The following is a 15,669-nucleotide window of genomic DNA, read 5'->3' as shown; positions in this document are numbered from 1 at the left end:
GTCAACATGATCAATACTTTCTCTAAGTGTACAGTGCTATAAACGTAGATTTGTCTTTCCATAACCTTACTTCTGTGAGATGTCTTAGGGTCAGTATTGCCTAGCATGGTCCTACATTCCTCCGGAATTCAAACTGATCTACCCGAGATAGGCATCAACCAGTATACAAATTCAATATCATCGAGGTACATGGCTGGCTCTAGACTACTCAGATTACGGCTTCAGTTGCTTGTAGAATTACTGTTGGAGTGTAAACGATTGGACAGATAGTAACGAGGGAAGGAGGGTGAGCCAGCAGATATAGAAGCCAAGCCCACGCAGGCGACGGGAAGGCCGGGGCTTACGTAACGCCGCCTGCTGTGCGGACCCGAGCGCGCCGGCCAAGGCTGGTGACGCGGCGTTTGTTGTGTATCTCCGTCTCTCTCTAGCGGCCGCCGTGACTCGCCGAATCCCAGGACGCCCTTCCCTGCTGTTCTTCTCTTGCAGCCGCATCATTCACGTAGCGCTGGATGCGGCACCTTGCGCTTAGAGTTGGTTGCTTGGTTGGTTTGGGGAAGGAGACCAGACAGCGTGGTCATCGGTCTCATCGGATTAGGGAAGGATGGGGAAGGAAGTCGGCCGTGCCCTTTCAGAGGAACCGTCCCGGCATTTGTCTGGGGTGATTTAGGGAAATCACGGAAAACCTAAATCAGGATGGCCGGACGCGGGATTGAACCGTCGTCCTTCCGAATGCGATGCGCTTAGAGTGTCTCTGTTCAAATTTTTGCATTCTGATTGGATCTTAAAGTTGCTCAGATTCGATTTAGATCGTTTTGTTAAAAAAATCATGAGTCCGTTGAATGAAATGTTTTTATAGCGCCAAAAGTGTGTATTTTGTTGATCGTTTCCTATTCCGACTGATTAAACACGGCCAGGGAAGCACATTGCCCTGTACTGTGCGAGTGTTGCGAGAGGGAGGGGGGTCAAGATTGGTGGGGGAGGGGGGGAGGAGGAATTCTGCTTACAGCCATTTCCCATCCCTTCCTTGTCCTGCTCCTATCTCGAAGTTGGTGAGACGCAGATTTACTTTTCCATTTATTTAAAAAGAAAACATTCTTTCTGCTACAGTCTAAGCACAGATCGTCACGTCTCATGTGTTTACTAAATGTGCAGGTCAGTTTCAATTATTGGTCCTAGGCTGCTGCTCAGTCACTTTTCCGTAATAAGTTTCCTTCGAGGAGTCCTAATCTCGCAAGGTATGCAGGAATACTGAGAAGTGTGTAAGGTAGGAGATGACGCACTGGGGGAAGTAAAATTGTGAGGCAGTTTCGTGCTTGGATAGCCTGATGCACCTGCAAACGAGATACAAACCTGATTTAATAATTTCATCCGCATTATAACGTCCACACCTTAACCCATGGCCAAACACACTCCCATGTCCATATACTTCGGTACACTCAATTCCATTCCTTCTACAACTGCAGAAGAGAAATATGGGAACTTAATATTTATATGGTACTTGCCGTACGCTTTCGATCTGAGAGACATGTCGCTGACTCAGACATCAACGGGAATGCTATGGCCATTCAAGAATTCAGCTTATTATGTAAGTGTTAATTCGTTTCGGTTTATAATAAGATTCCTTTAATTTCAAGAGGGTGAAACCATACCAATACTGGTGAAGGGAACTCAACAACGATTATGGATTAAAAATGGAAAGTCTAAAATAAAGTAGACCAATACTACGTTTCAAGTTCTACAGATGACAGAAGAAGCCGACACCGATGAAGACTATTTTGGCGAGCGATGGAAGGGCAAAAGTTAAAAAAAAAAAAGAAGAGAAAATGTAGCTCAGCCGGTAGAGCATTTGCCCGCGAAAGACATAGTCCCAACTTTTGAATTTTAATCTGCCAGGTAGTACTGAATCAGTGCACATTTCGCAGCAGAGCGAAAATTCACTCTGGAAATTACTTCTCCTTGTCCGTCGTCTACGCCGACATACCTATGTAAATTATTTTTCCTCTGGTCGACAAAATGAAGTGAGCATTCGAGTTACTCCACAGTACGGAACGTTGATGGGCGTGAGATATTTTTCTGACGTCTAAGAGCTCGGGATGAGTTATTAATAGTATGGTGAAATACATGATTGTGTGGTGAAAAATTGGAATAGGTTTTTCGGAATGATCATCGCGGGTACAAAATAGTGAACTCAAAAGATGACAGAAGGAAACACTGCAGCAGCTGGAAATATTACAGACAGTAAACAAACGGTTTGCAAGCGTACTGTTGAAAACGGGAAGCGTATTTAGTGCAATACGAACACAAATGTCGAGTAGGACATCCTAGACTGTACAGGATAGTCATAGGCAGTTGCTTTGCGGCTAATGGGAAGAAAGGACCACACAAAATCATAAGAGTTAAGGAAGCAAACATCAACCTTTACATTTGAAAAAGAAAGTCCCACAATCAGCCGATAAGAAATTTAGCATCCAGATCTGAGTACTGCGTTCTAAATATCGCAGATGACCTCATAGACGCTGAATGAACATACTCATGTGGCTTCAGATTAGTTCACCTTTTGACATACGGTAGATCGCCCTAGTTGGTAGTTAGACTTTGACAGAAGTTGGCTGCTAGGGCGGAAAAGAGTGTTATTACGTTGCACTTCAACTAGAAAGCTCCATCTAATGGTACGAGGATATGGGATACTGTTAACGGCATTCTGCGACTTGGATGGGGACGTTACGCTCGACGTTCGCCTCCGTACGGAGGCGTAATATGGCGTATATGGCGTAATATATCTCCCTTCTATTCACGACAGGAAAACACGACTCTACACTGAAGAAGCACTCATCACAATCATGTACACAGCGCTGATAGATACTGCACCTGACATTTCGAGACACGCCCGAGGAAGCAAAATAAAATCAGTTTCATTTAGGCCAGACTTCGAAAAATTGTAGCAGTTTTAGGAACCAATTTCATCATTAAAGCATTCCCTTTTTATGATTAATTTGAGTTTGCCCTAATTTCTAAGTCGAACTACGGCTGCCATCATGAAAATATTTAGAAATTTTCGCATTTTTTCCAGTTCTCCTAAGCTCTTAATTCAAAGGTATATCGATACATATAATATCGAACATTAAAGTCTGAGTCGACAAAGTACTAATACAATTTGATGAAGGGGTGTTGTAGAAACACACTATGTTAGAAAAGCTAATCATTCCGACTTTTACTGAAAAATCACTTTTGATTCCACAGTAGATACAATAACTACGAAACGACCACATTTCAAGTAAAGTACAAGGGAGGAGAAGGGAGGAGATTTTTGACACAGTGATCCCTTTAATCATCACTTGCCGACACGTGGTGATCAAAGGGATCGTTGTGTCAAAAATCAGTCATTGAATGGTGGCCCCAATTTTAACAGCACCAGAGGGGGGACTCTTCATGCATGTCGGTCAGGTGCCCTGAAGATGGCGTAATATATCACTGAAACTGGTTGCTCGATAAAATAACAATTTGAAATTTAGATCGCTAAAAGGTTTTTTGGTTCAAATGGCTCTGAGTACTATGGGACTTAACATCTATGGTCATCAGTCCCATAGAACTTAGAACTACTTAAACCTAACTAACCTAATGATATCACACAACACCCAGTCATCACGAGGCAGACAAAAGGTTTTTGATTCGACATTTAGGAACGATTTAGAGAGGAACGATCACATAAAAGTAATCACAGATGCCTGACAGATTTATTGGAAGAATCCTCGGGAAGTGTTGTCCAACCACTAACGCTTGTTCAATCCGTGATATTGCTTGTCAGTCTGGGATCAACACCAGATAGGGTTGATAGGAGAAATAGAAGAGCAGCGCGTTTCTTGATAGGTTCATTTAGAAAGCGCGAGAGCACCACGGAGATACAAAGTCAACTCTAATGGCGGCAGCTACAAGAGAAGCGTTCTGCAACACTGCGTTTTTTAATGTTAAAATTTCTAGAGTGTATGTTCCTATAAGTGTGCCAATGCACTACTTACGCAAGGACCATGACTGTAAAATTAAGAGAATTCCGAGGCCACACGAAGGCTTACCAACAATCGTTCTTCGTGCAGACCGTTAGCGACTGAGAAAGGAAAGGGCAAATGGGGCAGTGATACACAGAGAAACTTCAGAACCTACAAGGTGGATTACGGAATGTAGGTGTAGGGTGTAGATTTAGTTCTTCAACTGAAGCTCATTTCCTGATTATGGAAATGACCTTGAGAAAGCAGCGGTCCTCCGGACACAGTTGCCGCCTCGGGTCTACCATCTGCTTGCCACGGTGCCTCGTGTAGCGCAGCGTCAGTGACCGCGTGCTTGCGCGCTGGTCTACAGTGCGGGCTCCCGCTTCGCGGTGACTGTGAGGTAGCAGTACGAGTGTTGGGTGACGCAGCACGGAGAGCGGCAGATATAAGCAGCGGCCGCAGCCTTCCCAAGCCAGTCTGCACACCATCGACCAGCAGTACAGAGGCACAGAGGCAGCAGCATGAAGCTCGAGAGCGTCGTACCCAACTTCAAGGCGCCCTCCACGCAGGGGCCACTGGACTTCTACAAGTGGAAAGGCAACTCGTGAGTACCCCAGCTGCAAATACATTTCTGTTTGTTTCACCTTTCTACGAAATACCACGATTTTCATCTCTCAACATTCCTTATCCACATAATAATAGCCGTATACTTGTACGACAAGCTCTTCTGCAGTTTTCTACGGAGTATTTAATGGTTTCTTTCCCATTTCTGTTCTACGCGTTATAAGTAAATTACGTCTCGCTGTTTTCAAATTAATTTCAATATATTTATTTCCAAAACAAAGTTTTGCTAGCCTCGTCGTCTTACTACTGAGAAGAATCTATCTTCCTTGGCCAATTACGGCTTGTAATATCATAGCTTCCCCAGCCGCGACATAACGCGTTCCCTTTGATTCTCTGCTTGTAACACAATTGTAATTTTTTGGATACATTTTTTTGTTTATCTCTTTTGCGCAGTTGAGCAAAATATGTGGCTGCTGCCAAGTTATTTTCACTTGTCAAAAAAAAAGGTGCACAAAACGAATGAAGTGTTTTGATTACTTTCTTGTTTTGTGAACTTTTTTGTGTGTTTCAAGCAGAGTCACTTTCCCCAGGTGCAATTATGTCTGTTAAAGATAAAAACAGGATTTCTTTAGGAATGGTACAACAGAATGTATTACAGAAGCAAATTGTATAGAGAGGAACGAAAAATTGCGAATAATTCTGCAAGCCAATTAGTGCACAAAGTACATTAATTTGAATGAACCATTATAATGAAAACTACAATCATTTGTATATATATGACAACTGAATAGCCGTTTTTATGTTTCAATACATATACTGAAACTCAAGGAACGCTCCTCAATTCTAAAACTTCATATATATACTCGTATTGAAAAATTGTAGCTTTTGTCGTGGTGATAAAGTCAGACTAACGTACTTTGCGGATTAATTATCTTGCAAAATTAAAAATTTTTCATTTCTCTTTACTTATGTTTTGGTATACAGGGTGAATCACCTAAAACTAGCACCGCAAATATTTCGATAGTGGAAGGCGCCATTGACATGTGGATTTCACAGATTGGAATGTTAGTCAAGAACCCGCCTATGAAGCCCATACAGATTTTTTTTATGAGCTTCAAATGTGTATTTATTTTTAAAATGTACAAGTATTTCAATGGAACAATGCCTATTGATAGTATCACAACCAAATTAAACTAAATTAGAACGTCAGTGGTGTTTGTTGCAGGAGTCTAGTGAAAGTAGTTTATCAGATACCGTAGTTTGAATGTTGTTTATTCCACGTCGTAGCACAAAAAATATGAATTTGACATTGGTGCCTATGTGCTGCCGTATACAGATGTTAAGAAGTCTCCGAAGGTGTTGTGTTGTTAAATGGGGCATTGCCCAGGACAAGCGAAAGATAAATAAAAGTGAATGCAGTATCTATGTGGGGTCTGACATGTAAAGAACCAATGTACTCTCAAAGCCTATGCTAAGCATGACCACCTGCAGTCTGCCATGTAACGATTGCTGCACACGTTCTAGTATTTCAGTTGAAACTGCAGTGCATGCAGCAGTAATACGCCGTTTCTCATCATCCGCAATGGTTTGAAAAGGGGGCCGTCTATTGGCATATCTTCCGACGTACACTGTACACAAACGAACAGCATACGTCTTACGTTTATCGTAAACCATTTTCGCATTAGGAAGTACTGTTTTCCAAAACGTCCTGTTACGTCTACTGTCACATAATAAGTGCAGTCGTAGTGTACACACAACATAATGTAAATAAACGTCGTCGCCTACCATCTAAGCAACAGGATGGAACAAAGAGCTTTCGAAGTTTGCAATCTTCACTATACGATCATTCGTAAACTACTTGCACTAGCTTCCTGCAACAAGCACCATTGGCACTCTCATTTGCGTTACTTTTACGATTTTACCATCAATAGGCATTTTCCATTTGAAAAAAAACTGCACTTTTGTCAACGTATCAAAATTCGTGCATTGGCTTCAAAAACGTGTCCTTGCCCACTATTCTATTCTGCTGGAACCGCATATCGATAGTGCCCTCCGTGTCCGAAATATTTGCGGTGAAAGAGTTGGTGATTCACTCTGTATATATCTCCTCATTGCTTAAAGCTTCTCTTTTAACCGTTCGAAGGCAGATAAAATGGGTCTGTTCATGGAACTAAGTGCTAATCTAACTGAAAAATAATGCTCAAGTTTTAAAATATTTTACACTGAAATTGTTCTTGGATGACTATATTTATCACATTGTAGTAGTAAATGCACTATGCCCTCTTCCATGAAGGAGGAAGTACAGTCTGGAAGAAGGCATCAAATTTGTGGCATTCGTATCGGTCAGATGCAATTTGAGCCATTCAATAAACGTTTATCATTCAAATTGTGTTGCCTATGTTATCGAGCATTAAATCACTCATATCTTAATATTTTGAACGAAAAGCAACAGCACCAATCTCAATAGCGAAAAAGAAACACAGGGGTGGAAGGGGTAAAGACTTTTTTCATGTGATACCTTTTGCAGAGAGTACATATTTTCAGCGTGCTCTGTCTTTTATGTCTCTCGTTGTTACTTTCTTCTCTTTTTCACAACAATAACTTTCGTTTTTGTTATTGCACTCGCATTGTTTAATCCTGCACACAATCACACATTCCGATAGTACGTCATAAATTCAGTTTTTAATCTTCTGAAGAAAAGTTATCTAGCATCGATGGATATCTAGTCTCTGGGAGCTAACACAGCTGATCTATTCATACACATATTTACTTCACTGTAGTAAAAGGAACAATGTTTATATTTATTGCATGAAACACATCCTTGGTAGCAACTGTGACCGACAAAGAGAGAAAAATTAGGAAGTGTTTTCATTTTATTGATTGCTCAGAGCATTAACGATATAGTATTTACAGGAATACAATCGAAAACTTAGTGTCAAAGTCAATTGTGCTGTGATGTTTTACTGTTTTGTAATGATAATTCCTTTGCTCCAGGTGATAGTTGTTCATCATGACTTTTTTATTACACTCGGCGATTCCTATCACGCTATTTCTATAAAATATTATTTTAATAATCACCCGTAAATACATGAAAACTGGACCTTTCATTTCCTTGTAACGCCGTTTGTCTTCCTTCTTATTTGCCTTTTTGTGTACCACAAAAAATATTTATCCTGTAAAATTGTAATGAAGAAACAATGCCACAGAAAAACGACGACTTTCAAAATGTCTTCGAAATATATATCACACCGTATTAACCTGTCAATTTATATCTTTGTTGCACAGGTGGTGTGTTCTGTTCTCACACCCGGCAGACTTCACGCCGGTGTGTACCACAGAGCTGGGCCGCATCGCCGTCCACAACCCGGAGTTCCAGAAGCGAGGAGTCAAGCTGCTGGCGCTCTCCTGCGACAAGCTCAAGGACCACGTCGACTGGGTCAACGTGAGTGTTCCACACTACTGGCTAATTGTGATAGCATTATGAGGGAGATAAGATCCATAATACCTCAGTATCACACTAGAGCTCATGACTACTACCCCCTGTTGTCCACAGGACATCAAGTCGTACTGCAAGGACATTCCTGGCGACTTCCCGTACCCCATCGTGTCCGACGAGACGCGTGAGCTGGCCGTCAAGCTGGACATGATCGACGAGCGCGACAAGGACAACGTGGAGAAGGCGATGACGGTGAGGGCCATGTACGTCATCGGGCCGGACAACCGGCTGCGCCTCTCCATGGTGTACCCCGCGTCCTGCGGCCGGAACGTCGAGTGAGTACCGCTGCCACACCCTACACACCCTTCCCCTCCCCACACACACTACACACACCCTGTACACTGTACACTGCACTCTGTGCATGGTTGGTGAGACGCGTGCCTGCTGGTGTTTCAGTGAGCTGCTGCGTGTGATCGACTCCCTGCAGCTGACGGACCGGCTGAAGGTGGTGGCCACCCCCGCCAACTGGACGCCCGGCACCAAGGTGATGATCCTGCCCCACGTGCCCGACCAAGAGCTGCCCAAGCTCTTCCCTGGAGGCGTCGAGCGCGTCTCCATGCCCTCCGGCAACAACTACGTGCGCACCACCACAGACTACTGACACATGCGTCACATATAAAAGTCCTGATTGTAATATTATTTATGTTTAAAATTGTATTTATATTGTAAAAATTATTTCTAATAAAATATCTGTTACTCTAAGTGTACGTTTATTTCATTTGATTTTTCAGAAGTAGATTTGTTTTCATACTAAAATCTTCAGTACACCTCTTCCCCTTCCTTGTTCTTTTCAAGACGAAAAATACATCAATTTTTTTTTCCTTGACAGGATCTACAGCCATCAGACTCTTGTTGAATGAAGACATGTTTCCAGTATGGCTGTAACTTTATGTAATACTTTCATTTGGTAGCTGGTCTTGCTCAGCGTCATAGTCGATGTCAAGTATATGCATATTAACACAAAACAGACAAACATACATCGAGCACGTAACTTTAAATGGAAAGATAAATCCTAGTCACAAAATCTCATGTAGTGCATTGATATTAGCATTATAAGCACGTTACTTACATGTAGTCTGTCTGCAAATCATATGTGAATCAAAAACGAAAATATTGGCAAAAAATACCAAGGTATCTGCCAGTTAGCATCGTTGAAACTGTTTATAGCGGAGGTTCCACGCCATGAACAGAAGAGCTACGTCAGATCACAAGATCAGATTCACGTTAATACTTATCACGACTGCGAGTTGATCGCTGAAGGTGATAACCTCCAACATAAGTTGCAAACTATCTCTCTTCTACTGGAGGATAATCACATGAAACCATCAATCTGCTTGCGTTGTAAGAAACTATTCTCGCAAATTTAACGAAACGCTTCTTTCAATTAAACGCAAAAAGATATTCAATTAAATAAACACCATAGCTCGTAGTATATGATTGGTACTGATATGAGCAAAGGAATAAATCAGATTCATATATCAGTCGAGAAAATAAATTTAAAAAAGTAAATTCCACGATTCGAAATAATAAACATTTAATGAAATTAATGAAGCGCTTTTCTAACGAAAGAGAAGTATCTGTGCTCACTAACCGAAACAAAAATCGCACCAAAGCGTATCCCACGGAACATCCAAGGTTCCCAGCTCTATGACGGAACCCAGAGAGACAGCCTAGAACGCCAGCCGTGGCCGCTACCGCAAGGTCCTTTGCCTGACCTCTCTGGACAACACTATCGAGGTACTACATTATCAGACAGCACAGGAAAGTCTCGGCTTACCTCATCGACTGACTTGAATACATACATCCTCACATTAATACTTGAAGAGATTATTCTTGGATAAGGAGTTGCTCAGGAGAGCATACTGACTATTATAGAAAATAAATATTTTCGTATCACGCGCATTCTCTTTCTGTGGGACAACAACACCAGTAAAAGCCATCTGTGCAACACATGAACGAGCTTAACAAGCAATGTTATATGAGAAAAATGAAAGTGGGCTTGTGTTAAGCGAAGTCGATATTCTAACTCATCCAAATCTTCGATAAGTGTAGAAGCTGAAGCAATTAATTAAAATGAGTGCTACAGCCAGGACTTAAAACTAGGCCTCCCCCTTACTAGACACACATGCTAGGCATTATACCACCGTAGGACAGCGCCTGAAACACCTGCATGGGCTGCTCTAGCCCAGTACCCAACCTAACACAAACTTCAATTCACTTCCCCTTCTTAAATGGGCTGAAGTTGTGAACCGAAGTTTGTGTTATGGAGGACACTGGGTTAGGGTAGTCCATGCAGAGGAGGCAGCCACAATCCTACTGTGACGTTCTGGTTAGCATATATGCCTAGTAAGGGGGACACCTGGGTTTAAATGCTAGCCGTGGCACAAATTGTAATTCATTACCTCAGCTTGTATAGTTATCAAACTCATACGTCTCCAGGAAAATGTAATTCCATCAGATCATCCCGAAGTGTTTCACTGGGTTCAAGTCGGGACTCAATCCAGGCCAGGTATGTTACTGTCCAAATACAAACCCTTCCATTGGATTGCCAGAGGGTGTAGCGTGTTTAGTCACTCCACATCACTTGTTTCAGTAATCCACTGTTCAGAGGCGTCGCTCTTTATGCCACCTCAAGCACTGATGTGCATGTACAGAAATGTGTGGCTTCTTAGGAACTGCTCGTCTATTTTAACCTATTCTCTTTAACCCTCCACACACAGTCATAGTGGTAGCTGGACTAAAGGTAGGACTTCGGAACTCACAAGTGAATCCTTCTGTTGGTTTCATGCGATTTTTTTACAACCCCCCCCCCCACCTCCGCAATGCTCAATGGCTCCTGCCTATCAGTATATGAGGTCTGCCTGATCTAGTGTGCTTGTAGTTGTTTCTTTGTATTTCTAGTTTTCAATTACATCACGAACAATCGACTCGGGCAGCCTTAGAACGGTTGAGAGGTCACTGGTTGATCTGTTACTGAGGTGACATCCAATGTCCAGTCCATGTTCGAAGCTACTGATCTGTCTTGATCGACCCACTCTGCTGTGACTGCTTCTCTACTGAAAACACGACACTCCTCGCCTCCTTTTATGCTGATAGATCCGACCTTCGCAACAGCTTATGGTCAGTTCCACATTACAAGATGGTATCCAGACAATTTTGATTAAAGAGTATAGACGACTTACACATATGTCTGTTTTGGCCACCCTGCGCCGTTGTCTGGCAACTTAAAACAACGGTCGCAGGTTCGAATCCTGCCTCGGTTATGGATGTGAGTGATGTCCTTAGGTTAGTTAGGTTTAAGTAGTTCTAAGTTCTAGGGGACTGATGACCTCAGAAGTTAAGTCCCATAGGGCTCAGAGCCATTTGAACCATTTTTTATTTTAGTATACACTAAAAACTAAGACAATGCTTTGATTGTATGGGTAAGCAGGTGGTTATGTTTATATTAACGTTTGTGTACGCTATTAAAGTATTTTAATAAGCTTGTACAATGTATTAAAACAGTTTTTACCCTCAGTTGCCAGCAGCGCAATAGATTCCTCAGTAAAGTTGGATAGACAAATCGTTCTTAAGATGATAAAGTATAATCCTCAAAAACGCGTACTGGTAAGATCAGGTGTCAGTGTATTTCAAGAGGGGATTTACAAAAATAATAAGTTAAAAGATTTCCTTGTGGCTCACTCCTTCGATTCTGTACGTAGGCGCCTCGTAGAAGTTGAGAACTTTTTTCTATGTAATATGTTATTTACTTTTAAAGTTCCTGTACCTATGATTTGTGTTTTCGTGTTTTATTAATTCTTTAAATCTTTGTAAATTTTCTGATGAGCACGTGTTCCATGATCAAAGACTTTCCGCTCCAAGGCGCAAGATGATGCACGCTTGACGAAGAATAGCTTAACCATCCATGACTCAAGTAACTAATTTTAAAGATGTATAGGATTTTACTCACTATATAAATCTGTCACTGCAGAATTAACAATACCCTCCAGATATCTTTAATACATTACTCAGCTCACAAATATGTGGAACTCGAAATATTTACAAACGCTGCGTAGATCACAACCTCATGTCTCATAACAACAAAAGTAGTAGAAAAGGCCGGAAACTTCCTGTGGCGGTTTCTGGTTCCCATTACTTTACGTGATTCTAAAAACAGTCACTAGAATGAAACGCCTACCAGGACAGATCATGTGTTTCTACGTAGAACGCTCTCCCCTACCAACTGTCAGTTCCAAGAACACGTTTTAGCTGCTCGTTCCCAAGGACATGCAGAATGTTCATCGCGCAGTCTCAGCTTGTCATTCCTGGTAGTAGGGAGGGAGGGAGAGGGAGGGAGAGAGAGAGAGAGAGAGAGAGAGAGAGAGAGAGAGAGAGAGAGAGAGTGCTGTGTCAGCAGCTTCGTGGTTTTACAGTGCAGTTGAGATAAGCTATTACGATCCATCAACGCCTCTCCCAGCGAGGCACTTTGCTTTCAGCCCGCTTATCATAGGGCGACCAGCCGCTGTAACCAGATAATAACGACTTGGCGGTATCACACACGCTTAATGTTACTTAGCTACAGATACCGTTCCCCTCTAATATCAACAGTGCAAATCAAAGACTCATGGTTCAGAACCAAATTACAGTCGAGAGGCCGATGCCGATGCCAATGCATTGGAAAAAACATCACATCAAGTTATTTTAATGTAACAAGTCAAAATAACTAAATCAAATATACATAGTGCCAAAATTTTGGCTTGTTAAGCAAATTTTGAAATCAACAGTGTATTAAATATCCAGTTAAAAAGTGTTCAGATTGGAGATTAGATTAGTTTTTCATTCCATATATCCGTGCTTAGTACATCCTCGTGGATGTGGAACATGTCAATTTTTTGAAAGCTGAAATAACAATACTGACAGTATGGGTATATTCATCATTTGTTTCTATTTAAAAAATCGTCAATGGAGTAGAAGGAGTTGGCAACTAGTAAGTCTTTCAGGCTCCTTTTAAATTGATCTTTGTTTGTAAATAAATTTTTTATGTTTGCTGGCAAATTATTGAAGATGAGTGTTCCTGAGTAGTGGACCCCTTTTTGAACTAAAGTAAGTGCTTTTAAGTCCTTGTGCAGATCATTTTTGTTCCTGGTATTGTATGTATGACCAATTATTGTGTTACTCTTCCAGTAATTGTCTTTTCTCTATCGTTTCCGAAGGTACTTTCAGCTTATTCTTGTATAGACAGAGTCGTCTCAAACAAAGATTGCACCAACAGAGATGACTCAGTAGTTAAGTCGCTGTAATCGGATACTTGGCAACGAGCGTTCGAGTCCAGTCCGGCATCAAGATTTAGATTTCCCGCAGTGTTCAGAAATCTTCTTCTTCCTAGCCATACTACTTAGTCAAAGTATCCGCTGGTTCGTGATCTGGTAATTCTTTTATCTTAACAATATATTCGGATAACCGTCTTACATGCACTCCAAGCTAAATCAGTGAGCCACAGAAGCCAAACCTAAATATGCTACTCTCCCACACATAGGCCCACTATCATACCAAATAGAAAACTTACTTAAGAAGAAAAATATCACAATCAGCTTTTCCACCAATAATAAACTACAATAAAAAGTAATCCATGATGTAATTACCTCCAAAGGTCCCTACGGTAAATCAAGAATGTACAAACTCAAAGGCGATACATGCCCAAAATTCTACATTGGACAGACAGGCAGAAGTTTTGAAGTTAGATACAAAGAACACATTGATGCTTTAAGGCTTGGCAGCTTGAACAAATCTGCATTTGCAGCCCATATTGCTGAAGGAAACCATTCATTGAGAACAAATTAAAAACTTTACATCTAGCAGAAAAAGGAGCTACTGTGAATACAGTAGAAGAAATAGAAAACCACACAAACACACACAAAAATAGCACCCCAGACTATATCCTTAATGAACAAACCGAGTTAGCTAACATACCTTTCCTCAAAAATTTCTAAAAATTATTTTCCACCCTCCAAAGCAAATAATAGTTCTACGTATAGCTGCAGATCAAGTAGCAAATTTTTATGTTACTACAATTCTAATGATGTTACATGTAAATAAAGAATGTACTGTCTTACCTATTCAGTACTAAAAAAATGTAACAACTTTATAATTGACGTAACAGTATTCATTCTTAAACTCACAAAATCAGTGTCTCTCTGTACTAGTGTAAAAGGCGTTTCAGTTGCGTAAGTAAATATATGATCTTTTTCCAAACATGGGACATCTTTATAATGTTACGATATGTCATAGCATCTTTGACACTCATATGTTTGTAAGCACTTTGTATGTATCAAAACATGTGGTGCATGTTAGAAATCTATTCTGTGACAAATCTAAAGTGTTCAGTGAGAAAAATTTACGTGTGCAACGATAAGAATGGAGTAGGACTGTATTTACATCTGTTGGACGAATGTTATGAAAACAAACACTCCAAATCGACATTTCACGTAAGTCACATACAATGAAAATCTGTAATGCAACCGTCTGTGTGGCGTGCTTATAATTATGTGTTATTTATATTTTAAGACAATTAATCTGTAGAAAAACGCACCACATGTTGTAATGAAAGCATGAAAACGGTCTGAAGATTAATCGTAACGATTCGAAATCAGTAACGGTACCCTTTGAATAAAGGAACTGAAAATAAATTTGTGGCTACTTGCTGTCTCAACACCATCAACAATTGTCTTCAAATAACAGCAATGGTCTCCAACCATGATATCTTATGACAAAATTGCCTTAACCTTCTTACTGCCACAGTCGTCGGTTAATCTACGGGATGAGAGTCGAATTCCCAGTTTACATGGCGTGTCTCCTAAGAGTCGTCAGACGCCCTTTCTGTAGTATTTCGGCAGATATTTGGAGTTTTATTTTTGCAATGTGTAGCTGGTGTCAGCCCAAAGAAACACTATCCACCACGTCTTTCATGCGATGCCCAGCATCGACGCAAAGCGTCAGTCTGATTTCCATTACAAACAAAATGATTTTAAAAGCGGAATTTTACGAGATCATTCGATAGAGCGATCCAAGATTAGTCTAGTGCGGTATTTGTTTTATCGGTATGTGTTAACACCGGCAGTCGAACACCAAGAATAACGAGTACTCCAGGAGTGATAGCACCATCCTGGTCCATGCTGCTGCCGCCATGCTGGAGCAGCGGCGCTCAGTAGCTGTCGTAGTACTGGTTGTTTTTCGTGTTTCTTTTTGTCCCTATTAATACATATCCATAAAACAAACCTCGCATTAGTCTAAGCTGGGATCTCTCTTTCTAATGGGTATGTAAAGTTCCACCTTAAAAATCGTTTTGTTTTTAATGGACATCAGACTGACGCTTTCTGTCCACATTGGAGGCCGTATAGAAGACGGGATGAGCTGTACTTGTTTTGCCCGACTCCAGCTACACATTGCAAAAATATAAATCGCAAATATGTACCGAAACACCAGAGAAAATGCGCCTGACGACGCATGGGAGAGAGACCCTGTATATATGAATAGCACAAGCTTTGTTCAGTATGCGATAGTATTTTCAGTGTTTGTGTATCGCCCTTGCTGGGGCGGCAATTTGGCACCAAATGCGGTATTTGCCGTGACAAGCATGGAAAACCACAT

General features: G+C 41.2%; 1 protein-coding gene across 1 annotated transcript; it reads left to right on the top strand.

The window, feature by feature from the left end:
* The first annotated feature begins 4,450 nt into the window (after positions 1-4,450).
* Positions 4,451-8,745, top strand: LOC126272132 (peroxiredoxin-6-like). The gene is made up of 4 exons (XM_049974736.1): positions 4,451-4,587; positions 7,833-7,989; positions 8,101-8,318; positions 8,440-8,745. The coding sequence occupies exons 1-4, from the start codon at positions 4,505-4,507 to the stop codon at positions 8,642-8,644; spliced, it is 663 nt and encodes a 220-aa protein (XP_049830693.1). The 5' UTR covers positions 4,451-4,504; the 3' UTR covers positions 8,645-8,745.
* Positions 8,746-15,669: the final 6,924 nt, after the last annotated feature.

Source organism: Schistocerca gregaria, chromosome 5 (assembly GCF_023897955.1).
Source record: "Schistocerca gregaria isolate iqSchGreg1 chromosome 5, iqSchGreg1.2, whole genome shotgun sequence".
Classification (NCBI taxonomy): Eukaryota; Metazoa; Arthropoda; class Insecta; order Orthoptera; family Acrididae; genus Schistocerca; species Schistocerca gregaria.
Note: the sequence above shows the minus strand (reverse complement) of the source record. Positions and strands in the feature narration are given on the sequence as shown.